Source organism: Leptosomus discolor, chromosome 14 (assembly GCF_034619465.1).
Source record: "Leptosomus discolor isolate bLepDis1 chromosome 14, bLepDis1.hap2, whole genome shotgun sequence".
Lineage (NCBI taxonomy): Eukaryota > Metazoa > Chordata > Aves > Leptosomiformes > Leptosomidae > Leptosomus > Leptosomus discolor.
The window spans coordinates 1,727,081-1,752,633 of NC_141404.1; the positions used below are offsets into that span (position 1 = coordinate 1,727,081).

The 25,553-nt window shown below is 58.7% G+C and overlaps 2 protein-coding genes and 1 long non-coding RNA gene across 8 annotated transcripts in view; 1 reads left to right on the forward strand and 2 right to left on the reverse strand.

Annotated features, from left to right (window-relative positions):
• Window positions 1-11,059, forward strand: part of PKD1 (polycystin 1, transient receptor potential channel interacting) — a 93,727-nt gene extending 82,668 nt beyond the window's left edge. For both annotated transcript variants that reach the window (XM_086473284.1, XM_086473286.1), the window contains exons 32-46: window positions 338-387; window positions 573-775; window positions 1,344-1,449; window positions 2,105-2,223; window positions 3,353-3,555; window positions 3,881-4,075; window positions 4,895-5,034; window positions 6,083-6,210; window positions 6,585-6,753; window positions 7,453-7,578; window positions 7,747-7,921; window positions 8,542-8,829; window positions 9,305-9,439; window positions 9,734-10,048; window positions 10,433-11,059. In XM_086473284.1, the coding sequence (XP_086329410.1) occupies window positions 338-387; window positions 573-775; window positions 1,344-1,449; window positions 2,105-2,223; window positions 3,353-3,555; window positions 3,881-4,075; window positions 4,895-5,034; window positions 6,083-6,210; window positions 6,585-6,753; window positions 7,453-7,578; window positions 7,747-7,921; window positions 8,542-8,829; window positions 9,305-9,439; window positions 9,734-10,048; window positions 10,433-11,059 (2,979 nt within the window). The remainder of the gene's footprint in view (window positions 1-337; window positions 388-572; window positions 776-1,343; window positions 1,450-2,104; window positions 2,224-3,352; window positions 3,556-3,880; window positions 4,076-4,894; window positions 5,035-6,082; window positions 6,211-6,584; window positions 6,754-7,452; window positions 7,579-7,746; window positions 7,922-8,541; window positions 8,830-9,304; window positions 9,440-9,733; window positions 10,049-10,432) is intronic.
• Window positions 11,060-15,877: 4,818 nt separating this feature from the next.
• LOC147414472 (uncharacterized) lies at window positions 15,878-17,156 on the reverse strand. Its single transcript, XR_015183881.1, has 2 exons — window positions 17,012-17,156; window positions 15,878-16,895 (listed from the first exon to the last, which is right to left on the reverse strand). It is a non-coding gene; the product is annotated as an uncharacterized LOC147414472 (long non-coding RNA).
• Window positions 17,157-17,173: 17 nt separating this feature from the next.
• Window positions 17,174-25,553, reverse strand: part of TSC2 (TSC complex subunit 2) — a 31,661-nt gene continuing 23,281 nt past the window's right edge. For all 5 annotated transcript variants that reach the window (XM_086473340.1, XM_086473339.1, XM_086473337.1 and 2 more), the window contains 10 exons: window positions 23,221-23,381; window positions 22,350-22,852; window positions 21,455-21,530; window positions 20,713-20,799; window positions 20,301-20,487; window positions 19,072-19,211; window positions 18,813-18,891; window positions 18,055-18,146; window positions 17,689-17,787; window positions 17,174-17,341 (listed from right to left, as the gene is read on the reverse strand). In XM_086473340.1, coding sequence (XP_086329466.1) covers window positions 17,174-17,341; window positions 17,689-17,787; window positions 18,055-18,146; window positions 18,813-18,891; window positions 19,072-19,211; window positions 20,301-20,487; window positions 20,713-20,799; window positions 21,455-21,530; window positions 22,350-22,852; window positions 23,221-23,381 — 1,592 coding nt within the window. The remainder of the gene's footprint in view (window positions 17,342-17,688; window positions 17,788-18,054; window positions 18,147-18,812; window positions 18,892-19,071; window positions 19,212-20,300; window positions 20,488-20,712; window positions 20,800-21,454; window positions 21,531-22,349; window positions 22,853-23,220; window positions 23,382-25,553) is intronic.

The window sequence follows — 25,553 nt, forward strand, 5'->3', positions numbered from 1 at the left end:
GTCCATCCACGGCTGTCAGTGCGAGTGCTGGGGCACCCAAGTGCCTCTGGCAAATGCCAGTGATGGGAGAGAGCCCCAGCCCTTGGCCTCTCGCCTGCCTCTCTGCCCAGGCCAGTCCCAGGTGCTGTGCACAAGCTACTGCTCTGTGTCTGTGAGCAAGGAGCTTCCCAGCGTGCCTGGGCATTATCTCTGGAGGAGAGCAGGCTCCCGGAGGTGTGGACCCAGGGCTGATAGCTCAGGCTCCAGCTTTCCAGTGACCCCTGATGTTAACAACCTGCTGTTTTAACCAGGCACGAACCAGTGTCATGTGCCTGAAATGTCTCTGCTTCCTCCACAGGCCTTCTCTGAGCAAACCAAAACAGATCTGTTCTTGGAGGACTCCAAAAGGTGAGTAGGTTTCTGGGGATGGAGCAAGTAGGTGCTTAGTGTAGTTTTCTGCTTTGATAGACTGGGGTTGTGCTCCCACAGCCATTTCCCTCCTAGAGAGTCCTACAGGCTGGGACAGTTGCTTTTCTCATGCTTCCCATTCCCCACATGTCCCTGATTGCAGCCCTTCCTCTGTTTTCCCGCAGCCTGGTGCGGTGGCCCTCCAGCGAGGCCCTGCTCAGCTGGCCAGACCTCCTCAGTGACCCCTCCATCATGGGCAACACCATCCAGAAGCTGAAGAGAGGCCGGGCCAGCCGCCACCTTGGGCTCGAGGCCCCGTTGGCAACTGAGGAGGACAGCCTGTCGCTTGGCGTTCACCAGGGACAGCCTCGGTATTTCTCCGCCTCAGGTGGGTGCGTGGGTGGCATCGCTTTGTGCCAGGGTGCGAATGCCCCAGGGAAGTGCAGGAGGAGCCCTCTGGTCCCTGGGAGCCCTGGTGCAGCTCTGAAGAAGGCAGAGTAGCAGAACCTGCCGCCGGCACCGCTGGCTTGAATTTGAAGGGCAGAAGAGGAGGGTCGTGTTTTCTTCATGGGGATTTCAGTCTGGGAAAGCAGAAATCCTGATGTGAATCAGTCTGAAGTGAGTCAGCAGACTGAGGGCAAGGAGAGGTGTTTTCCCATGGGATGTGAATATTGTCTTCACTGGTTGCAAAGCCACAGTGTGTCTCTGAACCTCTGTAAATGGCTGGAGAAGAAGGACTCGGCCTCCTATACCAGCAGTTTCATGCCAGGCTCTGCAGCCAAGCTGGGGACAGACAGGGAGGAGGGGAGGGCTGTCCCGTGGAGAAGGACCTCACCCTGGCCCTCCTCCTCCCCAGTTCCACAAATATGGCTGAGCCCGAGCGGTGCAGAACCGTCCCCCGGTGCGGTGCTGGGTGCTCTGCTCCTGCCAATGCTGTCTGCACTCTCTTTCCCCAGACGAGGATCTGATCCGGCAGATCCTGGCAGATGGAGCTAGTGGCATTTCCCATTCCCAGGACCTCGGGCCGTACATGAGGGCTGAAACGGATCTGATCTCAGGCCTGTAAGTATTTGGGGTGCAGAGCCCCCACTGAGCCAGTGCCCCTTGACCTCCCACCCCGCTCCGCGGCGGCCGGTGTTGCGCCAGCCAGCTCTGCTGCCCCCAGCCACCGCGAGCTGAGCTGAGCCGGGCTTTGAGACACCGCAGACGCCTGGGACGGCCTCGTCACGAGCCGCTGTGCTCTCGCTGGCCATGATTCCTGCAGCCCTCCCAGCCAGAGCTCCAGCAGGGCACTGCCACCCTTCCAGGAGCTGCCTAGAATATCCCCTTGAAGCCCCAGCTGAAGGTGTATCTCCAGAGCCTTGTGGGCTGCTGCAAAGTGCTGGGTCACGGGTTGGCTTCATGGTGCTGACGGGAGGGAGAACAGGGGTTGAATCTCTGCCCAGAGCACCCTGCTTCAGGACCCTGACCGCCAGCTAGTGCAAAGCGGCAGGTCAAGGGAGGGGAAAGACTTTCAGCCCTCCTCCAGGAGACACAGAGCGGTGCTGGCCTGCCTCAGCAAGCCTGGGGCCTGCTGCTCTACAAGGGAGTGCTCCTAACTGGTCCGGGGCTGCTGCACTGGTGTTGGCACTGGAGTTCAGTCCACCTCGGTGCCAGCCTGCTGACCGCAGAGGCAGCAGTGGCACGGCTCGCCGATGTCACCCCTTTGCCTTGGTAGGTCCAGCGTGTTCGGGGAGAAGGTGGAGACTGTCATGATGCAGAAGCTGAACGACAAAGGCCAGAGCATGGCAGCTCCTCCCAGGGAAGTCAGCAGATCAGCCAAGTCGACGTGGACAGGTACGAGGGCTGGGAGGGTGGGGACGGGCAGGGAGAGGGGCCGTCGCACGTGGCGGCACTTGCGGGGCACAGGCGGGTAGATAGAGGAGGAGCCTTAGGAGAGGCTGCTCCCCTGCTCGGGGTTTATTCGCTGTTTGCTGCCAGCTTCTCTTGGAGCTTCAATCTCAGTGAGTCCTGGGCCACCGCTTGCGCTGCAGCAGTCCCTGCCGTGCACCCTAGGGAGGCTCCGCTTGCTGCTTCCCCAGATATTCTGCTCCCTGCAGCTCTCTGCAGCCGTCAGTCCCTTCGTCTGTCCGGCCTGAGAGAGCGAGAGTTTCCAGATGACCAGATGGGAAAGGGAGTCAAAGGAATGTTGAAATCAAGAAAGCAAAGAAAAGGTGGTTTCCCACCGGGTCATGCAACACGGCGCCCGGCCAGCCGGGCTTGCACAAGGCAGGGAGCGGGCTGTCAGCCCCCGCCGGGTCCGGGGGGTGATAAGTGCCTGGGTGCCCTGCGGAGCAGCTCGGCCTCGGTTCTCTTAGCACGAGCTCTAGGCTTCCTGAGGCACAGCCTCCCTGGGGCAGGCTGCAGCCTGGGAAGTCGGACTTTGCAGCAGCAATCCTCTTGGGTCTGTTAAAATCCATCATTTTGCCGTGGTTGATGAATGGTTGTAGTATCTTTATGCAGGCATTGATTTGCATGGGTGGGTGAAAGAAGCTGTGCTGAGCGGGCCCCAGGGCAGGGTGGCTTGGCAGTCTGAAGGCAGCCAGAGCAACAGATCTGTGTGGCTTCCCATGGGTTTGACAGCAGCACCTCCAGCCAGGCTGGGTGTGACAGTGTCCTGGGGCTCTGAGAGAAAGTAGGGAACCCATCCCGCTACCCAAGTCAGGATCCCATCTCCTCCTGCCCCAGCCTGCTGGCTGCAGATGGGAGGCTGCTCTTCTGAGGCTGGCTGCTCAGTGTGCTCTCTGTGTTGCTGCTTACTGGGAGATGTTTGGGATAATCCCTCCAAACTCACCCAGGACTGGTGGCGAGCTCTCTGCTGGGGTGACTGGTGCGCTCAGCCCTTCCTGTGCCCATCGGGACCCTTTGGCCCATTAATAAACATTAAATTTATGCTGCCTTTTTTTTTTTTCCTTCCTCCTTCCAGTTGCAGACCAAACGTTCAGGAAGCGCTTGCTGCCACCCTGGTGCTCCTACCTGGCTCATGGTATCAGTCTCCTCCTCTTCGCCACCTCCACGGGGGTCTCCGTGTGGATCGGGGTGGGCTTTTCCTCCAGCGTTGCCCTCATGTGGCTCATCTCAGGGATATTCAGCTTTCTGGCATCCTTCTTGGTCTGGGAGCCCCTGAAGGTAAGGATAACATGAGTACGCAGGCCCGTGTGGATGTATTAGCTGTAATTAATCGTGTCCAGGTACTCATCAAGTCAGAGTGGACCCTGAGTGGATTGAATACTCTCTGCCGTCTTCGTATCCCGGCAGGAAGGGGAGGGTGTGCACACCAGCAGCAGTAGGGCTGGTGGCAATTCGTTTTCGAGGTTGTCTAGCTGCTCCGAGAGAGTCCTCAGCAGCTGAGCCGTGCCCGCTGTCCGTGCTGGAAGGCCCACGGGAGCTGCTGCCCGCGGCAGTTGTGGTGGCACAGCTCTCTGCAGGCTCACGACACTGCTTGTCTCCCCAGGTTCTGCTGGAAGCCCTCTATTTCTCACTGGTTGCCAAGCGCTTGCACCCAGAGGAAGACGATACCTTGGTGGAGCATCCGTTTGTTGAGCACGTGTCTGAGAAGATCAGCAAAGTCCGACCGCCGCAGGGGTTTGCCCTTTTCCAGGCCAAGGAGGAGGCCAGAAAGGTCAAACTGCTCCACAGGATGCTGAAGGTAGGACACCTCCTGATGCCTGTGGTGCCTAGGGCAGGGTGCTGCCTCCGGGAGCTGAGGCACGTCCTTGTGTGGGTCCTCCCAATCCAGCTGTGATCTCCCGAGCTAGTAGGTGCATGTCTCCAGTCTCTACCTCAGTTTCCCTGTCTGTAAAAGACTGGCAATGACATGCACCTTCTCTGTGAAGCTCTGAGATCTGAGGTGGCTGCAAAACAGAGCCGTGAGGGAGTTGCTTTGGAGCAGCTGGTGTGGCTGACTCTGAAACTGAGGTGTCTGAGGGTCGGGCAGGGTTTGCAGTGGGGAGCAGACCCCAGCTTGCACAAGAAAATTCATTAGTTGGGTCTTGTGAAACACAGAAGTCCCCATCTAGGAGCAGAAGTTTCACTCTCTTTGTAGGTCTTTCAGCACTAATCCCCCACGCTTGTGCTGGGAATACACAGCTGCTTTAACGGAGTCAAGTTATTTTTTACTGGGCGATTTTTCCCTTTTAAGGGTGGAAACCCCCATAACCATCGTATAGGCTGAGCTGGCAGCGTGCAGGAGCTCGGACGGGGAGGTTGTGCAATGCACATGGACTGAGACCTGTGGTGCCGGGCTGGCCGCTTTGGCCAAAGCACATGGTTGTGAGCCTGGGGTCTGGGTTCCGTTTTAAGCCGCTTCCCATACGGGAAAAGACGGAACAGCATGCTCTGGGTCCTGATCCTGCTGCACGGCAAGCAGCAGGCAGAGGAAAGCACTGATTTGCTGCAGGGTCAGGAACCAACCCCCCACCACCACCCCGGGCTTGGGTGTAATCCCGTTCTCCTCTCTGCTCGCCAGAATTTCCTCATCTACATGATGTTCCTGCTGGTGGTCCTGCTCACCAACTACGGAGACGCCTCCCGCAACAGCAGGGCCTTCCTTCTGCAGAGCTCCATCAAGCAGCAGTTGGGCAGCAGCGAGTTCCTCCGCATCAAGAGGTAACTGCGAAGGCCCCGGGGATGGGGAGGAACGAGGTGGTGCTTTGGGCCAGGGACGCAGTGCAGGGCTGCAGCGGGGGGCAGGCCGGTGCTGGCTGTTGGGCTCGTGCTACGCAGTTGCTCCCATAAGAGGTGGTGGGGAGCACTGGTGGCTCTGCGGAGCTGGGCACTCGTGCAAAGCGCGGTGTGGCAGTGAGCAGGGTCCTTTTTGTCCCTGTGGTCCTGCTTCTCTCCTCGGGGGGGGGCTTGAGAGCCTTCGTTTCTCTGAATTTTGTTTCCTCCGTGGGAAGGGACTGCGTGAGTTGTAGATGTTTATCTTTCTGGATCTGGCCTAAAGGACACAAGTTTGCTCTGTCTCCAGAATTTACAACTGTAAGGTTTAGCCTTAACCGGTGTCACGAGAACCAGAAATACCATCTCGTGTCAACACGGAGTCCTTCCTCTCCTTGCTCTGCACATGTGGCTTAACTAGATGAAGTTTTCCCAGCTGAGTTTCCACACCACGGCAAACTCCCAACAGTCCAGACTGACACCGGAGCGGCTGCCTGGGGTTAACGGCCCCTTTGTACCCGTCTCACTTACAGACCCCTTGACTCTTCTGTGCCAGTCGACGTGGCTTGTCCGTGCCGCGCAAAGTCACCGAGACTTTGATTCACCACAGCATGAATTGGGAATGATCCCAGTGAACTCTGGAGTTTCTGGGGTGAAAGTGGTGTAAAGAGGGAGAGCGGAGCAGAATCTGCCCCTAAAGGCCATCTCTTTCCCACTGCGCTGCCACAGACCCACTGGTCTGATCCCCGCCCAGGTGCCGAGTGGATTCGACCACCTTTAGGTCTTTCATGCCAAATAAACATTTTCCTGATGCCAGCCCGGCCCTTGGAAGGGATGGAAATGCTGCCTCTGCCTGCTGGCCACCCGGGAGGAGAGCAGCCCAGGCTGGCTCCCCAAAACTCGGTCCCCCTCTCCGGCTGAAACACGAATGGCCGTGGGTGAGACCTGCAGAGCTGCCCCGGGGGGCTCTGCCTCTCACACCTTTTCCCCCTGGCAGGTCGGATCAGTTCTGGCTGTGGATGTCGCAGGTCTTCCTCCCTTACCTCTACCACAACCGCTCGGGTCAGGAGAGCTACAGCACCACGCTGGGGACCGCCCGGCTGCGCCAGCTCCGGCTGCAGGAAGGTAGGAGGGCGAGGGCCCCGTGGCTCCGCTGTCACGGAGCAGGTGGTGACATTCCCGGAGGGCTGGGGTGGCCGGGGCTGGGCGCAACTGGGGCTGAACGACGCAAGACGGAGGTGACGGAGGTTTTTCTTTGCGGGGTGTGTGCTGGTGTGCCTCTGGTCCTGCCTTGTGGAGATGGACTGGGGCAGGCGGCCGTGGGGATTTACACTAAAGGGAGAGCCTGGCTGGATTCCTGGAGGCGTGACTGAGGACGGGGAGGTGGAGGGGGCTTGGGAAGCACGGGGATGCTGAGTGTGAAAGCTCAGCCGTGTGCCCCAGCGCGGTTTTGGCAGCGTTGGGCTCCCCGGGGGCTGACGGGGTTGGTCTCGTTGCAGCCGAGTGCCAGCGCGGTGCCCAGGACATCCTGCACGGCATGGGCTTGGCTGCCAGGAGGAGCTGCACCGACTCCCACGGCTTTTCTACTGCTGACTACGCCGCTGGCTGGGAAAGGGCGGCCACGAACGTGACGGGTCCCTGGTCCTACTCTCCGCCCGACCTGGCGGGGTAAGGAGCCGCCCAGCCTGCACCTACACCCCCCGGCTCCATTTGGTGCCCCGGGTGGTTCCCAGCCCTCGCCTCAGTGCGGCCAGCTGGGCCTGGCAAAGCACAAATACCCACAGAAATGCCAAAGGCCTTCCCTGAACACGTCCCCACGGGCAGCGTGGGTGGTGGGGGGCACGTAGGGGCCGCTCCCCCAGCTTCCCCGCAGATGTGCGTGTCGCCTCGAGCCGTCTGCACGGCAGCGTGGGGCTGTTCTCGGGCCCTGGGGCAGAGAGTTCGACTCCCCGGCTTCAAGGGCAGAGACAAGCTGCAGAACAAGGCAGCCCGCCGCCCACAGAGCAGCACCGGCTTTCTGTTGGAGTGGGGTGGTGGGAGGTTGGCCTCCGCCTGCGTGCTGGGCGTTAAATCGCAGTTGGTTTGTGCTCTGGTTTGTCCCTGGATGCGTCTTCGTTGAAGTCTGGGGCACCACAGGGCTTGGGGCTGTTCTGAGGTTGGGAACACGCGAGATTGGGGATGCTGAGGATTTGGAACACCGTGATTTGTCCTGTGAAATAACCCGTGAGGCAGCCGTCGCCCTGGGATGTGCAGCGCAGGGGTCGGGGGGCTGCAGCCGCACGCTTGCTCCTGCCCTGCCAGGAGGGAGAGCGTACCAGCGGCTGCTCTGTCCTTCAGCTCTCACCCCTGGCTCCTCTTCCTCTGCAGGGTCTGGTACTGGGGTTACATCTCTTTCTACGATAGCAGCGGTTACGTCCAGGAGCTGGGGGCTTCGCTAGAGGAAAGCAGAGCTCAGCTGCATTTCCTTCAGCAGCACACTTGGATCGACAACATGTAAGCGTGGGGGGAGGTGAAGGAAATGTTCTGCTGTCACCCAGGCTTTTAAGGGGTGCTGCTGGAGTGTCACGGCGGGGAGAGGATCTACGGTCCTACAAACAGCGGCACCAAAGCCCAGAGCTGGTGTTGCCCCGGTGCCCTGAGCCGCTCTTCTCCCCTGCGCAGGAGCCGGGCAGTCTTTGTGGAGCTGATGCAGTATAACCCCAGCGTGGACCTGCACGCTGCCATCACCCTCCAGCTGGAGTTCCTGGGGCCTGGCCAGGCCGTCGCCGCCGTCACCGTCAGCCCCTTCCCGCTGCTGCGGCTCAGCGGGGGCGTCACGCTGCAGCTTCTCATGATGGTCAGTGCGTTACCGCCCCGCTGCCCGCTCGGTCGCTGCACGGGGGGGCTCTGGGGACCCGTTGCCTGGGCTCCTGCAAGGGCAGCGTTGCTCACGGCGGACTAAAGCTCCCCTGCCTGAGGCCACTTGTCCCCATGCCTCTCACCACTCCACTTCCAGGCCTGGAGAGCACACAGAAAAGATCCCCAGCACCTGTCTAGCACCTTTTGTAGGGCTTGTCTCAGCCTTTTTACTTCCTTGAGCTCATGCCTGTCGCTGTGGAAGCTTGAGGCTTTTGTCCTGTCCCCAGCAGGGACGTCAGCCAGCTGAGCCGTGTCCCCAGAGACCCTGCCTGGGCCAGGGTTCAGTGTCAGGGGAGCCCTCTTCCCCTGGGCGCTGCCACCCTGCCCCAAGGGCCTTGGACGTGGTTTGGGGAGCCTCACTGCTGGGACGGGGGGAGCGGGGCACTGAGCGAGCCAGGAAGGCACGGAAGGACTTGGGGGTGCGGCTGCAGGCCGGCAGAGCTCAGCCTGGGACGTGGGGCTTCTGCTGTCCTGGGGTGCTGCAGGGTCCCCCGGGGCAGCACAGCAGTCGAGCGTTGCCCTCTCCTTCACCTGGCGACCTCTCCGTTCCTCCTCCAGGTCTTCCTCATGATGTTCGTGGTCTACTTCGTGGTGTCCGAGTCGCTGTCCATCAAGAAGGAAGGCAGAGCCTACTTCACCCTGTGGGGCAACTACGGCCAGTGGGTCTTCATCCTCCTCACCACTTGCACCGTGGTGGTGCACCTCAGCCAAGCCACCCTCGCCGACCAGCAGTGGCTCAAGTACCTCGACAACCGCAAGGGTTTCACCAACTTCTACCAGGTGGCCTTTCTGAACACCGTCTTCAGCACCTTGGCTGCGTCCCTCCTCTTCCTCCTGACCGTGCAGGTACGGAGAGGGTTGGGTGGGAGCAGCACAGGGGCAGGGACGTGTGCTTTGGTCCTCCTGTGCCACCTTGTCAGCCCCGTGCAGTCCCACGGCGGGGGTAGCAGAGGGCCCTGAAGTAAAAACCAAGCGCGAGCCTGTGCTCCTGCTGCGCCAGGCCCTGACCAGGTGCGACGGGGCTGCTGCCACATCCCCGCTCCGCTGCAGGACGGAGGTGGTTGGGCAGTGATGCCGCGTGCATTGGTGCTGCAGCGCTTTGGGGCTCGGAAGCCTCTGGGCCCCTCGGTTCCCTTGGGGAATTCAGCCTCGTGTGGCCGCTGGGATGAGTTTGTCTGCAAGGAGCCCGTTGCGTAGGGCGTCCTCTGCGTTTCTCGGGCTTGTAGAGACGTTGGAAAGACCCTTCGCTGGGCCGGAGGGATCTCGCAGCAGCCTCTGCGATGGGCCCGTGGTGTAACACTGTCCTCTCTCTCGGTCCCAGGCTGCCCAGCAGCTGCGTTTCGTCAGGCAGTGGTCTGTGTTCGGGAAGACCTTTCAGAAGTCCGCGAAGGAGCTGGCTGCCGCCGCGCTGGCGTTCGCCGTCCTCATCCTGGCCTACGCTCAGCTCGGCTTCCTGGTAACTGCCCGCTGTCCCCGCCTCGCCTGCCGGAGCGGCTGCTTGGCCCCCAGGGCTGCCCAGGGGGTCGGGCTGCCCCTCGCCTCTCCCCACGCCACCACCGTGAGCCGAGCCCGGCGCGTCCCCTGGGCGCTCCGCTGCAGCTTTGGCCGGGGGCTGTGTCTGTGTCACGGGCTGTCCCCGTCACGGCCGCTTTGTGGGCCGCTCCTCGGGGCTCGTGCTTTGTCAGATGGGGTGGGGGTCAGGGGAACGTTTTGATCCCTTCTCCTTACATCTCTGCTGTCCCCTTCGCAGCTCTTCTCCTCCTCCTCGGAGTCCTTCCGCAGTGTGGGCAGCAGCCTCCTGCTGCTCTTCGCCATGCTGCGGGGCAGCGTCACCCTCCGCCCCTGCCTGCCCGACTCCTCGGGCCTCTACTGCCTGTTCTGCGCCAGCTACGTCGTCCTGGAGGCGTGGATCGTGCTGAGGCTGTTCACAGTCGTGCTCATCTACAGCTACCGGGAGATGCACTTCGAGCTGTACCGCCCCGCCTTCGAGCCCCAGGACTACGAGATGGTGGAGCTCTTCGTGCGCAGGCTGAAGATGTGGATGGGCTTCAGCAAGGCCAAGGAGGTGAGTGCGGCCTGGGAGAGGCCGTGGGGAAGGGGCCCCCTAGCAGACAGTTGCAGAGAGTCGGCGTCCACCATCCTCAGCCTTCCTCTGCCTCTGGCTGCTCCCGCTGCTGTTCCCCATCAGGCGCCTCTGGCGGGCGAGGGCTGGAGCCGCGGCCCTTCCTGGAGGCCCGAGAGCTGCATTTAGCGATGGGGCATCGGCTGTCGGTTCTCAGGCCCGCGGTTCCACGTGGTTTTTAATCTGGGATCTGCTCCCAGCCGTGGCCTGACCCACTGGGAATAGCTGGGAGCTGCCCCGGGGCTGTTTGGAGCAGGACCCAGGGCCACAGCCCAGCGTTCCCGCTTCCCAGCTCCTGAAATAACTCGCTCCCCTGTTCTCTTCCAGTTCCGGCACAAGGTGAGGTTTGAAGGGATGGAGCCGCTGCCCTCCCGAGACTCCAGTGACTCCAAGTCCTTTCGGGGCCCCACTCCCAGCGCTGCCTCGGACAGCTCCAGGGCCTCCACCTCCTCCAGCCAGCTGGACGGGCTGAGCCTCGTGCTGAGCACCCGGGACAGCCTGGAAGTGGACGCTGACATCCAGCGCCTCCTTTCCCTCTTCGAGATGCTGCTCGCCCAGTTTGACCGGGTCAACCAGGTGACGGAGGACGTGTACCGCATCGAGCACCAGCTGGAGGGCTCTCGGAGCCGCCGCTCCAGGAGGAGGTACGCCCCGACGTCGGAGGATGTCCTGAGCGGGTGCTGCGCAGGCGGCACAGAGCAGGGGCCCTCCCCCGAGACCTCCTCCGACACGGACCTGCAGCCCCCCCGGGACGCCCCGCTGTCCCCCCGCTCCCCTGTCGCCCCAGCAGGCACCAGGGGCTCTGTGCCCAGCCGGCTGCTTCGAGCGAGCAGAGGCATCGGCGCGGCGGCTTCCGTGCTGCCCCCGCACAAACCCTACGCCGCTGTCGCTCCGGCGGTGAAGAAGAAACGGCCCCTGCGGGCCAAGAACCGGGTGCACCCCGCTGTCAAGTAACGGGCGGCGCGCTGGGCACCGCGGGGAGCAACGCCCTGGGAGGGCAGAGCGCGCCTGGGAAGGGGTTTGCGAAGGGTGGGCTGTGCCCGCCGTGCAGACCTGGAGCCTCGGGAGCTGCCGCTTCTGAAAGCTCCCGCCGGGGCGGCCGCGCCTGCCGGGGCTGCTGCCCGCGACGCGGCCGGCGCAGCCGCCCTCCTCCACGGACCTGACCGTCCCCGTCGGGTGGGCTGAGCTCGCCGCTGGTGGTTTCCAGCGCGAGGGGTCGGTTGGAAAAGGCTGAGCCTTTCCCTCGGGGGCAGCCGCCCCGGGTACGCTCAGAAGAGCCCTCCTGGGGCAGGGCAGTAGCGAGGAGTCATCGCTTTGTTGAGCGGCCCCGTCTGCAACCGGGCTGCGTCTGGCGACTGTCACAAGGACACTTTACTGGGGACTGGCACGGGGGGACCGGTACGAAGCTCACCTCCCTTCCCCGCTGGCTGTGCCGGATGGAAAGGGGGAGAGGAGAGCCCCGGGCCTTGAAGGTTTGAACTGGGTCTTGGATTTTGGTCGACCAGTCACACTGTGGAGGAAAGCTACAGGTTTCGAGAAGATATTTAACCAATCCTTTTTTTAAGCATAAATATATATAGATATAGATAAATGGTATCTACACCCAGATCAGTTAATGTCCAGTATTGGCTACTTTTATCCTCCAGAAATGGGTACTATTATCTGTATTTAAAGAAATCCAGTATTTAAAACAAGTGACAGTGCGAGCTGCAGCGAGCTGCCAGCCCTGCTCCCCGGCCGGGCTGTGGAGTGTGCTCCCCGGGGTGTGGAGACCTCGGGCTGCTTTCGGCCGGCTCCGAGCGTGGGGTTGCCAAGGTGCTGGCTTCGCTGCGGTCCCCCACCCGCCCCCTGCCTGCCAGCGCTCGCCCCCCGGTGCTGGCTGCTTGGCTTTTCTCATCCCAGGAATGTATTGACGTAAGTATATGTGTGGGATTTTTTTGGTTTACTTGTTCGTATGTACTGCCCAGCACTTTAAACGCTTTCCTCGGCTAACAATGACACGTGCGAGCTAACAAGAACGGGATAATATATCACAAAAGCAGTATTTTTTTGTTTAAATCCTAAACTGAAAGGAGCAGGTGGGTGATGAAGTGGACGCAGCCCCCAGCCGTGCCGGTACCTCCCGGCATCTTCCCTCCCAGAAGCACAAAGGCGTTTGGGGGGAGGCAGGTGAAGCCCTAAGGGAGCTTTTGTCGGGGTCCCTCCAGCCCTGCCACCCCCCCCTGCCCCGCAGCCCCCCGGGCGCTGGGTGACAGCTGGCCTGTGCTCGCCGTGCCCGGCCGGGGAGGGGCAGCGCCGCGGGGCACCCCCTGCTCACGGCACGGGGCGCTGAGCGGCGGCTGAAGCCTCCCCAGGGCCTGCCTTCACTTCGTCATCCCCGTTGCACGTTATGTATATTGTAGGTAATTTATGTGGTTTTTCTGGTTGGGTTGGTTTGTTTGGTTTTTCTTGTTAAAAATGTATATATTTTTGTATGTTTGCTATATTTTCATAGCATCGGTAACGTGTTTGAAACATGTAGATAGGAGACAGAATACTATTGTCAGAGTTATTTAAAGGATGTATTAAGTGCTTCTCCCCGGGCGTGTCCCGTGTAAATAACGTGTGAGGTGTCTGTGTGCGTGTGGTGCGTGGGCTCGCCTCCAGCCGGGCCGGCTCGGGGCCGGGGGCCGCAGGTGGAGCAGGGCAGGGGCAGGGGCCGGCAGGGTGCAGGCAGGGGCCAGCAGCCCAGCAGCCTGTTCCCTGGGCTGTCCAGAACCTGCTCTGCGCTCTGGAAAGGCGAGAGAGGGGAAGGGAAGCCGCAGGCAGCGAGACCAGGCGGGCAGGGCCGCAGGGGAGGCTGCCTGGGGTTAGACTGCGGCTTGCCCCCGGGGCTGGTGGGCCTGGAAGCCCCTGGCAGGGGAGACCTTCCTGGGCAGAGCGACGCTTCGTCGCTGGGGACATCACCTCCCCCGTCTCCCTCTCCAGCTCCCAGCGCTTCTGCCGGGCTGTGTTAGATACCTTCAAAGACAATTTCATTCCAGCTGCCCACGGGCTTCCTTGGCCCCAGGCACCTGCTGGGTGAGGGCAGGAGGAGGCAGGGGGGCTCTGTGGTGGCTTTGGGACTCAGTTACCTTTGAAAAACACAGTTGAGCTGAAGGACGGACGCTGTGGACAGGTCGCAGAAGGATGGGGGCAGGAGGAGACAAGTGTGCTGTAGCTTGAAGAACATGAGAGGGGGGTTGGTCACCGTAGAGGTTGTTGAAAGAGCAGATTGCCCAGAGGGAAGTAGAGGGCAGAAAACTAAGCCTAGTAACCAGGAAGCTTTCGTAATGGGAAGGAAAGGCAGGTAGAAGAGGAGATGACAGAGAAGTGCCTGGAGTTGAGGGGCTGGAGGGCTCCAGCTCAGCAGCCGCAGGCGCCTGGAGCAGGTAGAACCCGCAGGGAGGTCCACAGAGCCCCGGGCTGGGGCCGGGGGTGCCTCGGGTGCCAATGCTGCCGAGCTTTGTGCACGGTGCGGAACCGAGCTCTTCCTCCTTCAGACAGCTCCGGCGGCTCCAGACCTCTGCTGGTGTCGAAAACTGGTTTTCAAGCCAAAGATTTAAAACTATTGGCCTGGTATTTTTTTGATTCCTTTTACTTACCCAGGCAGCACAGCCACAGGCTCGACTCCCGTGCCTCTTCATGGTGACAGACACGGTGCTGGTGCAAGGGCCTGCAAGCCCTGTCCAAAGGCAGTAAAACCAGCGGCTGTGAGATGCACCAGGGTCGGTGGGATGCGGCCCTGCAGCTCTGGTAACGGCGCGGGGCACACGGCGGCGGTCGCATCCAGCGGTGAAGCTCGCTGCCCCTCTGCTGTGCCCTCCCTGGGGCGAGGAAGGACACGGTTTGGTGAGACGAGCACAGGGCCTGGGTGAACGCAGGCACTCGGCTCTGCTTCTGTCCTTAAAGCCAAAGTTTCTGACTCGGTGGCTGTGCCCCGAAAGGGGAGGCCCTGCAGAAGCGCCGGCTGCAGCGAAAGCCCCTGCCCGCAAAGACAAGAGCAAGTTGCTCATTTTCTAACGCCCCCACGTACGCAGGTGGGAATTTTTATAATTTTTTTTTTTGGCCAACAGAGCGATGGAAAAAGGAGAGCAGCTGCCAGAGGGTGGGCTGCCAGCCCTTGCTCTCTTTTTGGGTTCTCACCTGGGAGCTGGAGGCACCAGAACAGCCGCTTTGAACCTCCAGCTCCACCCCGGCTGCAGCCGTTGCATCCCCTTCCCGCTGCAGCGGGGATCCAGCCCCCGCCGAGGGCCACGGGGGAACGTCCAGTGAGTAAAAATCAACCAAGCGGGTCTTGGTGATCTGTTGGAGCCTCAGGAGCCAAAACCAGTTTGGTTGAAGCTCCACAGTCCAGGTCTTGGCACCTCCTCCCCCAGCCCGGGCCTGAGGATGCTGGTTAGGAAGAGGATGGTGAGGGGAGCGAAGCGCAGGGAGGCGAGGGGCGAGCAGGGCCCGACTGCTCAGGGCAGCCATAAGCTACGGGAGGCGAGCGGGGGCGGAACGAGGCCGCTCCCCCAGCGAAGGGTCAGGATTTTTGTTCCCGAGGGCCCGGTTCGCGCCCAGGGAGCTCTGCGTGTGTGTGCGTGCGTGTGAGGGGATGCGTGTGACTTACCAAGTGCTTCTTCTAATCGAAGAGGAGCAGAAACAGGATCAGACAACTGCCCTACTTCTTGCCTTTCCCCTGAAGTACGGAGAGCAGCTCGGGAAGCCACAGTTGTTTCTTGAAAAGCCAAACACCTCCGCGAGGGCCCACGGGCGTGGTGGGCGCCGCCGACAGCTTTCAAGCGATCGTAGTTCTCAGCGCAGCGTTTCTTTGTACGAACTCCAGCAACGCTCACAGGGGTCCCGCCCTGGCCCAGCTAAGGTACCGCGTACACGTGCACTTACTGCAGCCAGTTCCCAGGCACGGAGTTCTGCCCGCGACAGCAATAAACTGGACGTGCAGCCCTAGCCAAGAAACACCCCTGAATGTAGATTTCTGTAGTCACCAAGAGATGGGGTTTTTATTTATTGTCTTAACTCTCACAAAGATGCAACACTATCAAGCTGCTTAAATAAAAAAAAGAAAAAACCCAAACCCTACCCGGTAGTTTAAAAGGGAGAGGGAGGGACTTCGTGTATAAGTGCTTTTTTTTTAAAAAAAAAAAACCACCACCAAACAGATGATTGTGACCAATCTGCCAACTGTTACTGTCCGGTCAGCGTTTCACTGCAAACCAAAAATAGCGTCTTTTGTAACTGTGGGGATGTTTCTTAAAAGAATGACAAGGTCAAATAAAAGATGACTGCTACGGCCTGGCTCTGCTGCTTCTGTTACCCCCCCACCCCCCTCCCCGCTACCGGCCGGAGCTCAGCAAAGGCGCTGGGGCGAAGCAGAGCTCGGCCGGAGCCGCTCCTCACCCTCCTTCGTCTGGGACCCGAATTCTAGTAAGGGCTCCTGCACAAGAGAAGACACTTGCTTACCTCAGCCCGTGAGGGCAGCCGGGGGCTGTTGGTCACAGCAAAGGGTCAGCGGTCAGGGCAGAGCCTCCAGCAGGGCAGAGCGCGGCACAAGGGCTCGCACAGCCCCCGCCAGGGCAAGGGCGCTGCTCCGCGGTGGGCAACGCTGCCAGAGGCGCGCCCCCCTCCCCAGCTGCGGGGGGGGGCTCCTGAAGCTGAACCAGAGGGAACATGCCCAGCTATCGCACCGCAGCTGGTGGTGAGCGAGACGGGGGGGGGCGGAAAAGGGATTTACGTGATGATGAACCAGAGTTTGACTCTTCCCAGGCCAGCAAAACGCCACTGCCCCAGGGATGTTTTATTTCCTTTAGGACATAGAAACACTCAGAACACAACATACACTTAGCGTTCCCGCCCAGCCCTGCACAAGCTGGGAGCACCCCCCAGACCCGTGTGCAGATTGCACTTGCCTTCAGCCCCGGGCGCTGCTGTTACCGAGGAGCCGCCCTTCCCGCTCGCTGACAAAGCAGGAGGTGAAGAGCTCCCAGTACAGTCCAGCTTCCGTGGTTTCTCCCAGGTGAGTAGTGTAGTGTCTGACGACCATCTTGGCACAGGAGGGGCTACGGAATCCCACCCCGCCTGTACGCGCCGGCACGGGAAGGACGGTTGTTCACCGCTCCAACAGCCGAGGGCCCAGAGGGAGAGACGGTCGCCACGCGTTAGTGCAAGAGGCAACGCTGAGAGCGAGACGGTGCCCCCAGACATGTCAACAGTCTTTCAAAAAGGGAAAGAGAAGGACCAGAGTTACCCCCAGCGTCGCCGCAGCCGCTGGAAATCCTGCAGCTGAACGCGGCAGCCAGGGCTGGCCTCGGGCTCCAGCCCCGTGGTGGCCCAGCTCTGCCGTTCGGCTGCTCCAGTGAGTGGCATCCACATGCCCCCGTCTGTCTTCCTGGTAGTAGCAAAATCATTTCTGCTCCCCGAGGGAGGGTTTGCTGTGAATCTCTCAAAAAAGGAGACAGATCCGTGGGAATTTAAGCGGTTTGGCAGGTCGCTTGAGAACCCAGATTAACTCTTACCAGAGCTGGCAGCAGAACAGGTCTGAGAGCCTGAAGAGCTCAAGAGCTGAGAGGCACCGAGGCCTGGAGAGGAGCTGGGATTCCAGGGTGCTTAGAAACAATGACTGGATTTTCAGTACTTTGTATTGAATTCCCAATAAAGTCGTCAAAATTCCCACCATTCCTGCACCTTCCCACTACGTGATGAACTGCAGAATGTCATCCTTTGTCTGCTTCCACCAGACGCTGGTGCGGAAGGAGCCCAAAGAAAGGTTCTGCAAGGAAGTTCCCATCAGATACAGAAGCCTTGAAACAGCTCAAACCAAATAAAAACAAAACACGTGGAGCTGGTCCTCTCCGGGAGCATCTGCTGGGGATACAGCGTCCTCACCAGACACCGGTGGCAGGCTGAGACAGGGACATTCAGGCCTCCCAGGAGGGTTCAGTGCCGAGGCCACGCGCAGGCAGCACGGCCGGACCCCGCTCCTCGGCGTCGGCACGCAGGGAAAACGCTTTCGCTGCCTCGTCCGTCCCCGAACAGACCCGCCGGGATCTACACGAACTCGGTGAAGTCGTCCACCGAGGAGATCAGCCGCTTCCTCTGCCCGGTCTCGTAGGTGGGCGGGGGGTCCTGCGGGGTCTGGGGAGGGGGCTTGGTCGGAGCAGAGGGATGCATCTGCAGGGGAAGGCCGGGAGTCTGGTACTGGGTTTCTTCCCGGAGCTGAAAGTCGAAGGAGAAGAGATGAGCTCCGCGCTCTCCGCAGCTCCTCTCGCTCGCCCCGGGGGCAGGGCAGGGCAGGGCGGGTTCCTCGGCTCGTCCTGCCAACCCCAGCGCGGGGCTGGGGGCTGCGGGTGCCCACGCCCCTGGCTGCCAGGGAAGCTGTTGGGAAGCTCTTGGGAAGCTCGCCAGGCCCGACCTGCACCACCCCCCGTGTCCTTCCCCCAAGAGCTGGGCTCTAACCTTCGTGCTCGTGTTCCCCCCCTCACTCAGGCAGGTTTGACAGCTGCCTGGCAGTAAACCCCCCGGGCAGAGCCCTGCCGAACCCCCGGAGCGGACGCTTCACTCACCCGGTGCCTCAAGCGCTTGATGTGCCGCAGCCTCGCGATCCATTTGGATGGGTAGGTGTCCGTCGGGTTCGAGCGACTGTGGTGAACCTGGGACGCCATCTGCTTTGGGGAGGGTGGGGAGAAGCAGGGAGAGAGAGGAGGCCGTTCACGTAACCACCATGACGGAACATTTCAGCGCCGTTCAACAGCAACTGCAATCCCAAGTTCTAACTGTTCGCGTGCGAACGCTGACCTAAAGGCTGACAGCAACAGCTGGAGCAGAGAACTCGGGTACTGGCCTCAGCAAGCCCTACGGCTTCCCTGGAAGCTGGTGATGGACCAAGACACCAGCTGACAGAAGGTCTCGGGGAGCGCAGGGGTACTCACGTTCGCGTGCAAGGCCATCTGACGGGCTACGAACGGCAGGTTCTTATCGGAGATGATCTTAGCAACGCTCGTGTCGACGAGACCCTCCATGTCTTCGTTTTACAGGAAAAAGAAAAAAAAAAAAAATATTCTTGTAAGGCAGTTAAGAACAAGCCAAAGGTTGCTGGTGAGAAACAGGCAAGTGCTGCGAACCGGAGGGATGGCATCATGGCCTCTCAGAAGGTCCCTTCGAGCTCTACAGCCCCAACCGCAGCTTCACGCAATTGGCTCACAAATTCCGGCCGCCCCGAGGTTTGGGGAGAGCCTGGGGGGCTCGTTACCACATGAACCAAAGCGGGAGCACAAACCCCCCCAGAAGTGCCCAGGAAAGCAAACGCCCCTGCAGATCACTGCACCGGCACGGCCAGTGCCACGACCAGCTCCCCAGTATCAGGCCCTGAGGTGCTGGGAGGGACAGCAGAGGCCAAAGCCACAGGGACCTTCCGCCTCAACCCTCCTCCCGTTGTTGGAGGGACCTGCTCTCCTCTGCTGGCACTTTGTCCTGAGCTTGAAGAAGGTCCGAGCTGGACAATGGGGAGATACCTCCTGTCTTGGGGAAGACAGATGAACAGGACTGATCCAGACATAACTGGGCAGCAAACTGGTTTCACAGAGCTTCTACTGGAAGTGTTTACTTTGGAAACACAAAACCACTGCACAGTGAAGGCGGTTATTGTACCACCAGTACAGGAAAGGCTGAGAACAAAGGGGATTCCTACCTTTCCGACACTGCAGCGTCACCAGGTTACAGTCATAGTCGAGTGGCGTGATGATGACGTGCACAAAGTTGAACTGACCCTAAGGAGAAGGCAATAAACCAGTTGTATGGACTAGCAGGACCTCAAAACTGCTTGGGGATGCCATAACCTCACACCCACCAAGGCAGCTGACCTCCGTTCCCGAGCCCAACGCTGTTTGCCAAGGCAACACCCACCAGACCCAGGTTTATAAAACCCGCTCCCAAGTAAAACCCTGTACCTTGATTGTTCCCAGCTTGAAGTCTTCTCCAGAATCGTTGTAAACGATAGAAACAAAATCATTCCCAAGGTGCCTTTTCTTGTCGCAGCGATATTTATCCAAATCCTTCGTGGGCATCAGAGTAGCGATGTGGAAAATGGCTGAGGAGGAAGCAGGAAAACCCTTAGGGCGGCCTGGGACAGCAGCGCCGCACGCGGCGACGGGCAACGTGCAGCGCTTGTACGGGCAGACACGGGCAGTACCGGCCCCACAGTGACAAAACCCGCAAGTCGGGCTCCCTCGTGGGTTTGTCCCCGCTGGGGACAGCCGAATCCAGTCCCGCTGGATGGCTCCGATGGCGCACGGAGCGCGGTGGGCAGCGAAAAGGCGGCCTCCGAGAGCTCGGCTCTCGCCAGTTTGGAGGTCCTGCCCTGCCCAGCCTCCTCCAGCCCCAGGCTCAGCAAAGGGGATGAAGGGCCAGGGGGGCTGGGGGAGCTGAGGGGGGCTGGGGGAGCTCCTCGCCCCACGGAGGGGAGCTATCTGTTCACAGGGCACGAACCGGGGCTGCAGAAGTGCTGCTGGGTGGTTTTGCCACGACCCCGCTGGCACGGCGAGCGGAATCTGGTTTGAGGAGGGAGAATAAAACAGCTTGAACCAGGACTTGCCCTGACTGAGCTCTGCAGAGCGCCAGGGCCCCGGCGAGCAGCCTGCAGCGGCTCTTCCGAACCCGGCTAAGGAGGGCTGGGATGCACAGAGTGGAAACATTTGGGCAGTTCATCGCAGCTGGTTGGATCCCGGACAATACCCACACCCTGCCTGGTGCTGCAGGAGCTGGGTAAGGCTGCAGGGCCACTGCCAACGACCACAGCCACGACGACCCTCCTGCTTTCAACACCCATCTTCAGAGAAGCCATTGGCAGAGCTCTGGTACATCCACGCTACCCTCCGTTAACAGCCTTCCCAGCAGCTCAAGGACAAACAGCTCCTTCTACAAACCTCTACGCCCTTTAACAGAGCAGCCTGTTTTAAAAGTAAGGGGGGTGATTCTTTTTTCTCGACTAAGGCAGGTGTGCACCTCTCCCAAGCTTTAACACACGGCTCGCAGAGATACCAGAGAGAGAATGGGAGGAGGACAGAGCCCCGGGTCACCACCACTACATCCCTGGAAAGGAAACAGTTTGCAGGAGGCAGGTCAGCCCTAAGAGGAGAAGAGACCGTCCCTCCACTTCCCACTTCTGGAGTCACCTTACCTTGCATAATGTCATCGTGCCAGCAGTAGGTAAACTGTCCGTCCTCCCCACACACGTCCAGGCCACCAAGGTAGATTTTATCTGGCTGACAGTCTTTGAGCTCAATGAGCTTCCCCAGCCCGGTCAGGAACTCCGTGTAGCGATAGGATCCGTGCTCGTTCGACAGGATGGCGATTTCGTTGTTGCTCTAGGAAATGAGAGCGCGGGAGTCCCGCACCGAACGCCAGGAGCACTCCGTCAGCACGAGCGATCGTAGGGCATCACCCTCCTAGAAGGGCTTCGAGCAGGCCCTGAGTTTGAGTGCCAGAGACTAAGGAACAGCAAGGTTCCCGCAGGAGCAGGACAGACCCCCCGTTGGGGTGGAACCCTGACGGGATTCAGGCACACACACACACACACACACACAACCCACCTGCCCTTCCCCGACGTAGAGCACCGCAATCTTGTGCGTGTCGTAGGACGGGATTTGATCCAGCAGCTGCACCGACCTCTCAAACGTCTACGATCGAAAACAGGGGGCACATGGTGAAACAACCCCTTACCTGCCCGCACCCACCGCCCTCCCTCAAACCCCTCCGGGACCCCGACAGCGCGAAGGAGGCGCCGGTTCCTGACCTTCGCTAGCGCCTGCCTCGACGAACGCTGCCCTGCTCTGCCCTGCCAGGGCACCGGGCGTCCCCAGCCCAAGGAGAGGGCAGCGCCGTGCGGCACCTGCCGCCACCCTTCCTCGGGCTCCTGCTTCACGTGAGAGGAACCGGGCAAACCGCGCGGGTTGGGGGGTGCTGCCGAGGGCTGGCAGGTTTGTCTAGTGACGCTCTGCCCGTATCACCCCAGGCTCAGCTCTCAGCCTGCACTCCTCCTGCCAGCAAAACCCCACCACTCCACAAGTCATCCTGCCTTCTGGTGGCTGGGATTCTGAAACAGCACCAGCAAAATCTCCCCCGGATCTCATATCCAATCCAGAGCCATAAAGCAGGAGCCACCAGGGCCGGGGTACAGAAAATCTCCCATCTATAGCACGGAAACACCTTTAAATCCAGCACCATCTGAGCTGGACGTTCAGTATTATCATTTACGGTCACAAAAAGTAATGAGGTTGGAAAAATTGACTATAAGAATTGAAAGAAAAAAAAAAAAAAAGAATCCTTGCCTACCTCATTCGGCAACAAAAGGGGCTTGTTGTTTTCATCGCCGAAGAATGGGGAGTGGTACAACTGTAAAAACACAAAGCTAAGGGGGGGGGAAAGTCCTGTTAGCACAAAAATGAAGTCAGTTTTGATCTGTTGTATGTAAGAGCATTAGGCACAGAAGAAAACAAAGCAGCAATTCAAATGCTAACAGGGTATTAACTCATCTTCTAGAGGCACTTCAGGTGCCTGGGCTACCTGCGGTTCGTAGCAGAGCCCTGCCATGAAAACCAGCGGTTCTGTCACACACCAAGTCCCCGCTCGAAAGGCCAACTCGCCCCGACGGGAGGAGCGGGAGCACGCTCCTGCCTCACAGCTATGGCGGGTACTTCCAGGCCAGCAGAGAAATGGATTTTACAGACATTTGCATTCCACCTGCCCTCAGGAAGATGAAGATTGTCTCATAATGCAATTTGGGGCAACCACCAGTATCTACAGTTCAAAAGGCAACTCCCGTAACCCCTTCTCCTCCTTCTCCTTCTTTGTATTTTGCACGTTGTCTTTCTTGAACTGCAAGACCAGCAGTTCGTCCTGTTCCCACCAAAATTCACTCTAGGGGACCCGCATTCAAGCCACACGTGCATTTGGACCCCCAGTCGGGGTGGACTAAGAACATGAAGAAACTATTTATCTATTTCTTTCACCATTTTAGAGACCTGTTTCCTAAATCACAAAGTTAATTTGGAGGCACTGGGTTCAACATGGATTAGCTCCCGAAAAAACAGGTAATTAACCTTCCTTTTCAATCAGACCTTGTTCTGCAGATCCCACAGAACCAACAGGCCACTTCCAGCGACCCCAGCCCCGGCTGCAGCGACGCTGAGCTCACCATTTCGAGCTTCAGGGAAGCCCCTCCACCCACCTGGGGTTTATCCCGGGCACTTTCTCAGCATTGGAGGCTGCTGTTCTGCTCTTGAAGGCGTCTCTCTCAATCCTCTTTCCCCTCCTTGATGGGGCCGAGTCAGAGATGGTGTAGCCTCGGGGCCGGTGCCCAGAGGGGGAGCGAGGGGAGGTGACAGGGCCGGTGCTGTCCGACCCGCCTGACCCAGTCCCTCTGGCATCCTCCCCCTTGCCCAGCCAACTGCCGGACCCTTCCCCTTCCAGGTTCCCAGACTGGGATTTTGATTTCACTTCCGTGCTCAGCCTCCTGGTCACTTCTCTGCCGTTGGCATCTTTGAGGACCTCCTGCAGCGTCTGCAGCTCGGGGGAAGAACTCGACTTGCTGAGGGGCTGGGATGGCTGGAAGGAAAGCTCCTCCAGGGTTCGGCCATCCTCCGAGGGCAGGACCCTCCCGATGGGAATTCCACCCTCCACCAGGTCTTCCGACTTCAGAGACTTTTCTTCTTGGCTGGAGGTTGAGGAGGACTTAAAGAGGGAGAAACAAAGATGAACAGTTTTCCCAAAACACAAAATAAAAGCAACGCTCCAGGTCCCCCCCCCCACCCCCGACAGGCCCAGCGGAAGATGAGCAGGAAGGTGCCGAGCGCGAAGCCCCGCAGAGCGAGGACCCGGCTGAAAACAGGGATTTACTGCTGCTGCTCTGCCTGCAGGCCCTCACGAGCCACCCAAACTCTCAGTCAGGACGGTGCATCATGGTTTTGGTACCAGTTTGGTACCAAATTCACTTTAGGGAGTTCTTTCAGAGGGTGCCAAGAGGCAACCGACAACTCTCCCCTGTGTCTGAGGACGGGGCTGTCAGACAGGACAGAACTGCTTCACCTGTTTCTTCTTACCCTGCTGTAAGACTCCTGGGGTTTCCTGAACCTTTCCTCGCTCAGGACTTGTTCAGAACATGAAGTCTCAACGTCCTCGCTCTCCGGAGACTCGGCTGGGGACTCGGTTTCCTTGAGCTCCATTTCCAGCGGGCTCCCTTCCTCCAGCACCACCGCGGATTCTACCGAGACACAAGGCAGAAGAACTGAAGTCTGTAGAGGGGCACAGACCGGCAGGTCCCCGTGTCCTCTCCTCTGAAGTACCAGCCTTTTCCCTACGGGATTTCAACGGAAGGCCACATTGAATGAGTGCTCTGGGTCTCTGATTTCTTGCCACGTCAGACTTGCTCCTGGCTCCCCTTTTGTACAGAACAACTGATCACCTTACCCTCACAGCGAAGGGCTGCGGCTGCTCGGGTCAAAATAAGCGCAGTTGTTTCCAATTGGGACTGAGGAACAAGCGGGGGACAGAATGAGGAAATGGGACCTTGTACAGCAACGCTCGGTTACCAGGACAGACAGGAACTACAGGGATGTGAGAAAGTACAAGACCAGCGTTAAAAGTTCGTCATTATCCAGGCAATGAAGACATCAGTTCTATGCAAGGGGGCACGAAAGTCAGTTTTTCTCGTATTGAAATGCTCCTGTGCCTTGTAGCGGCCTAGAAGGAGGCACAGGCACAGGCGCGGCCTAGAAGGAGGCACAGGCGCGGCCTAGAAGGAGGCAAGACATTTTACTAGGAGCCGTTTACTTGCCGTTTGGCAGCTTTCCTAGTATGTCTCAGCAGAAGCAAAACAGTTCAGGCCTGGGCACACGGAAGGACAAGAGCGAGGGGAACACGTGCACTGCAGCAATACTGCGAAACCGGCCCGTGGCGTCTGCTCAGGCAAAGGGGCGATGGAACCCCCCGGACAAAAGCGCCCTGGCAGCCCTGCCTGCGGCGGAGGAGGAGGTTACAGCAGCGTTTAACGTGGTCTCTGCTCCAGGCAGCGACCCTGACCACAGGGCTGAGTCTGACCAAAGGCGCCCCTCGGCCTTGGGTTTTTTTTTTTTTGGTCCTGAGGAAAAGGCTGGAGAACAGGAGGCTTCCCCTTATGCACACAAGGGACTGGAAGACCAATCTGAAAGGCCAAGATTTGTTTTCCAAAGTAAAATAATAACAATAATAATAAAAAAAAATAGCACACACAAAAAATAAAGAAAAACAGCAAAATAATAAAAAAATATATATATTAAAAAAAAAATAATCACTAAAGCAGCTTTTCCTGGATTGATTTCAGCTCGCAGGACCAAAGTTATTTCAAAAGAAGCAATTAAGAGTTAGCATTGCACACACATACCTTCTTAAAACAAAACAAAACAAAAAAAACCCAACAAAACCCCCCAAAACAACGTGCTGATCTGGTTAGCTGTCCAAGCCAGAACACACCTGCATATATCCAGTTTCCAAGCTTCCCTGGCGCTCACGCCGCTGCCAAGATTGCTGGTGTTTTTAAATAATGCGAGCACTCGCTAATTATTCTTTCGGTGGGAAGAGAATCATACGAGCAGAGAGGAGAAGTACAGAAACCCATTTCACTGCAGCACCTTTGTGCTGCGGCAAGAGGCCTGTGTCAACACCCCCCTGGCAGTTAAGAACACCCTGCTGCTCGCCAGAGAATTTTCCAGTGAAGGAAAGAAGGCAGAAAGACATTCCAACCCTCTAATTAAAATCACAAAGCACTGCAGATTATCAAAGCAAGGCAGGTGTCGTGCTCATGAGGGATGCAATTTGGTCTCCACTTCATTTAATTACGAAGTCCATTTTACTGAAGTAGAGAAAGGTTTTACACTACTACAGAGCCTCCAAAAAGCTGGAATGTAGCAGGTTTTCCCCTGAAATATATTTCTTCTTTTTTATTTAAAAAAAAAAATTAACCAGCATCTGTTGTAACGTCAAACTTTATATATATAATCTCATAACTATATCTATATCTATATATATATATCAGATCCTTTTGTCTGTTCTGTGTCCAATTCTGACAGACCCCTGAGGGCTGAGCAGCACGGGACTTCATTTCAGGGTAGCAGGTCCTGCAGCCTCCTACGCTGTTCTCAGAAGTGGGAGCTTTTACATTCAGCAGAACACAAAGCCAATTGTAAAACGAAGCTGAAAATCAATCACTCCATTAATCGAGCCACTCAAGCGATCTGACAGGTCATTTAACACTGTGCCTCACGTCTGACAACCCTCCCCAGCTAAAACAAAAGCTGCTTTAAGAAAATCTGCACTTGCAAATGTTGGATCTGGCTTGGACTTCTTCATGCTAGTCAAGATCCCATTTGTTGAGAGCAATGAGACTGGGCACAGACAG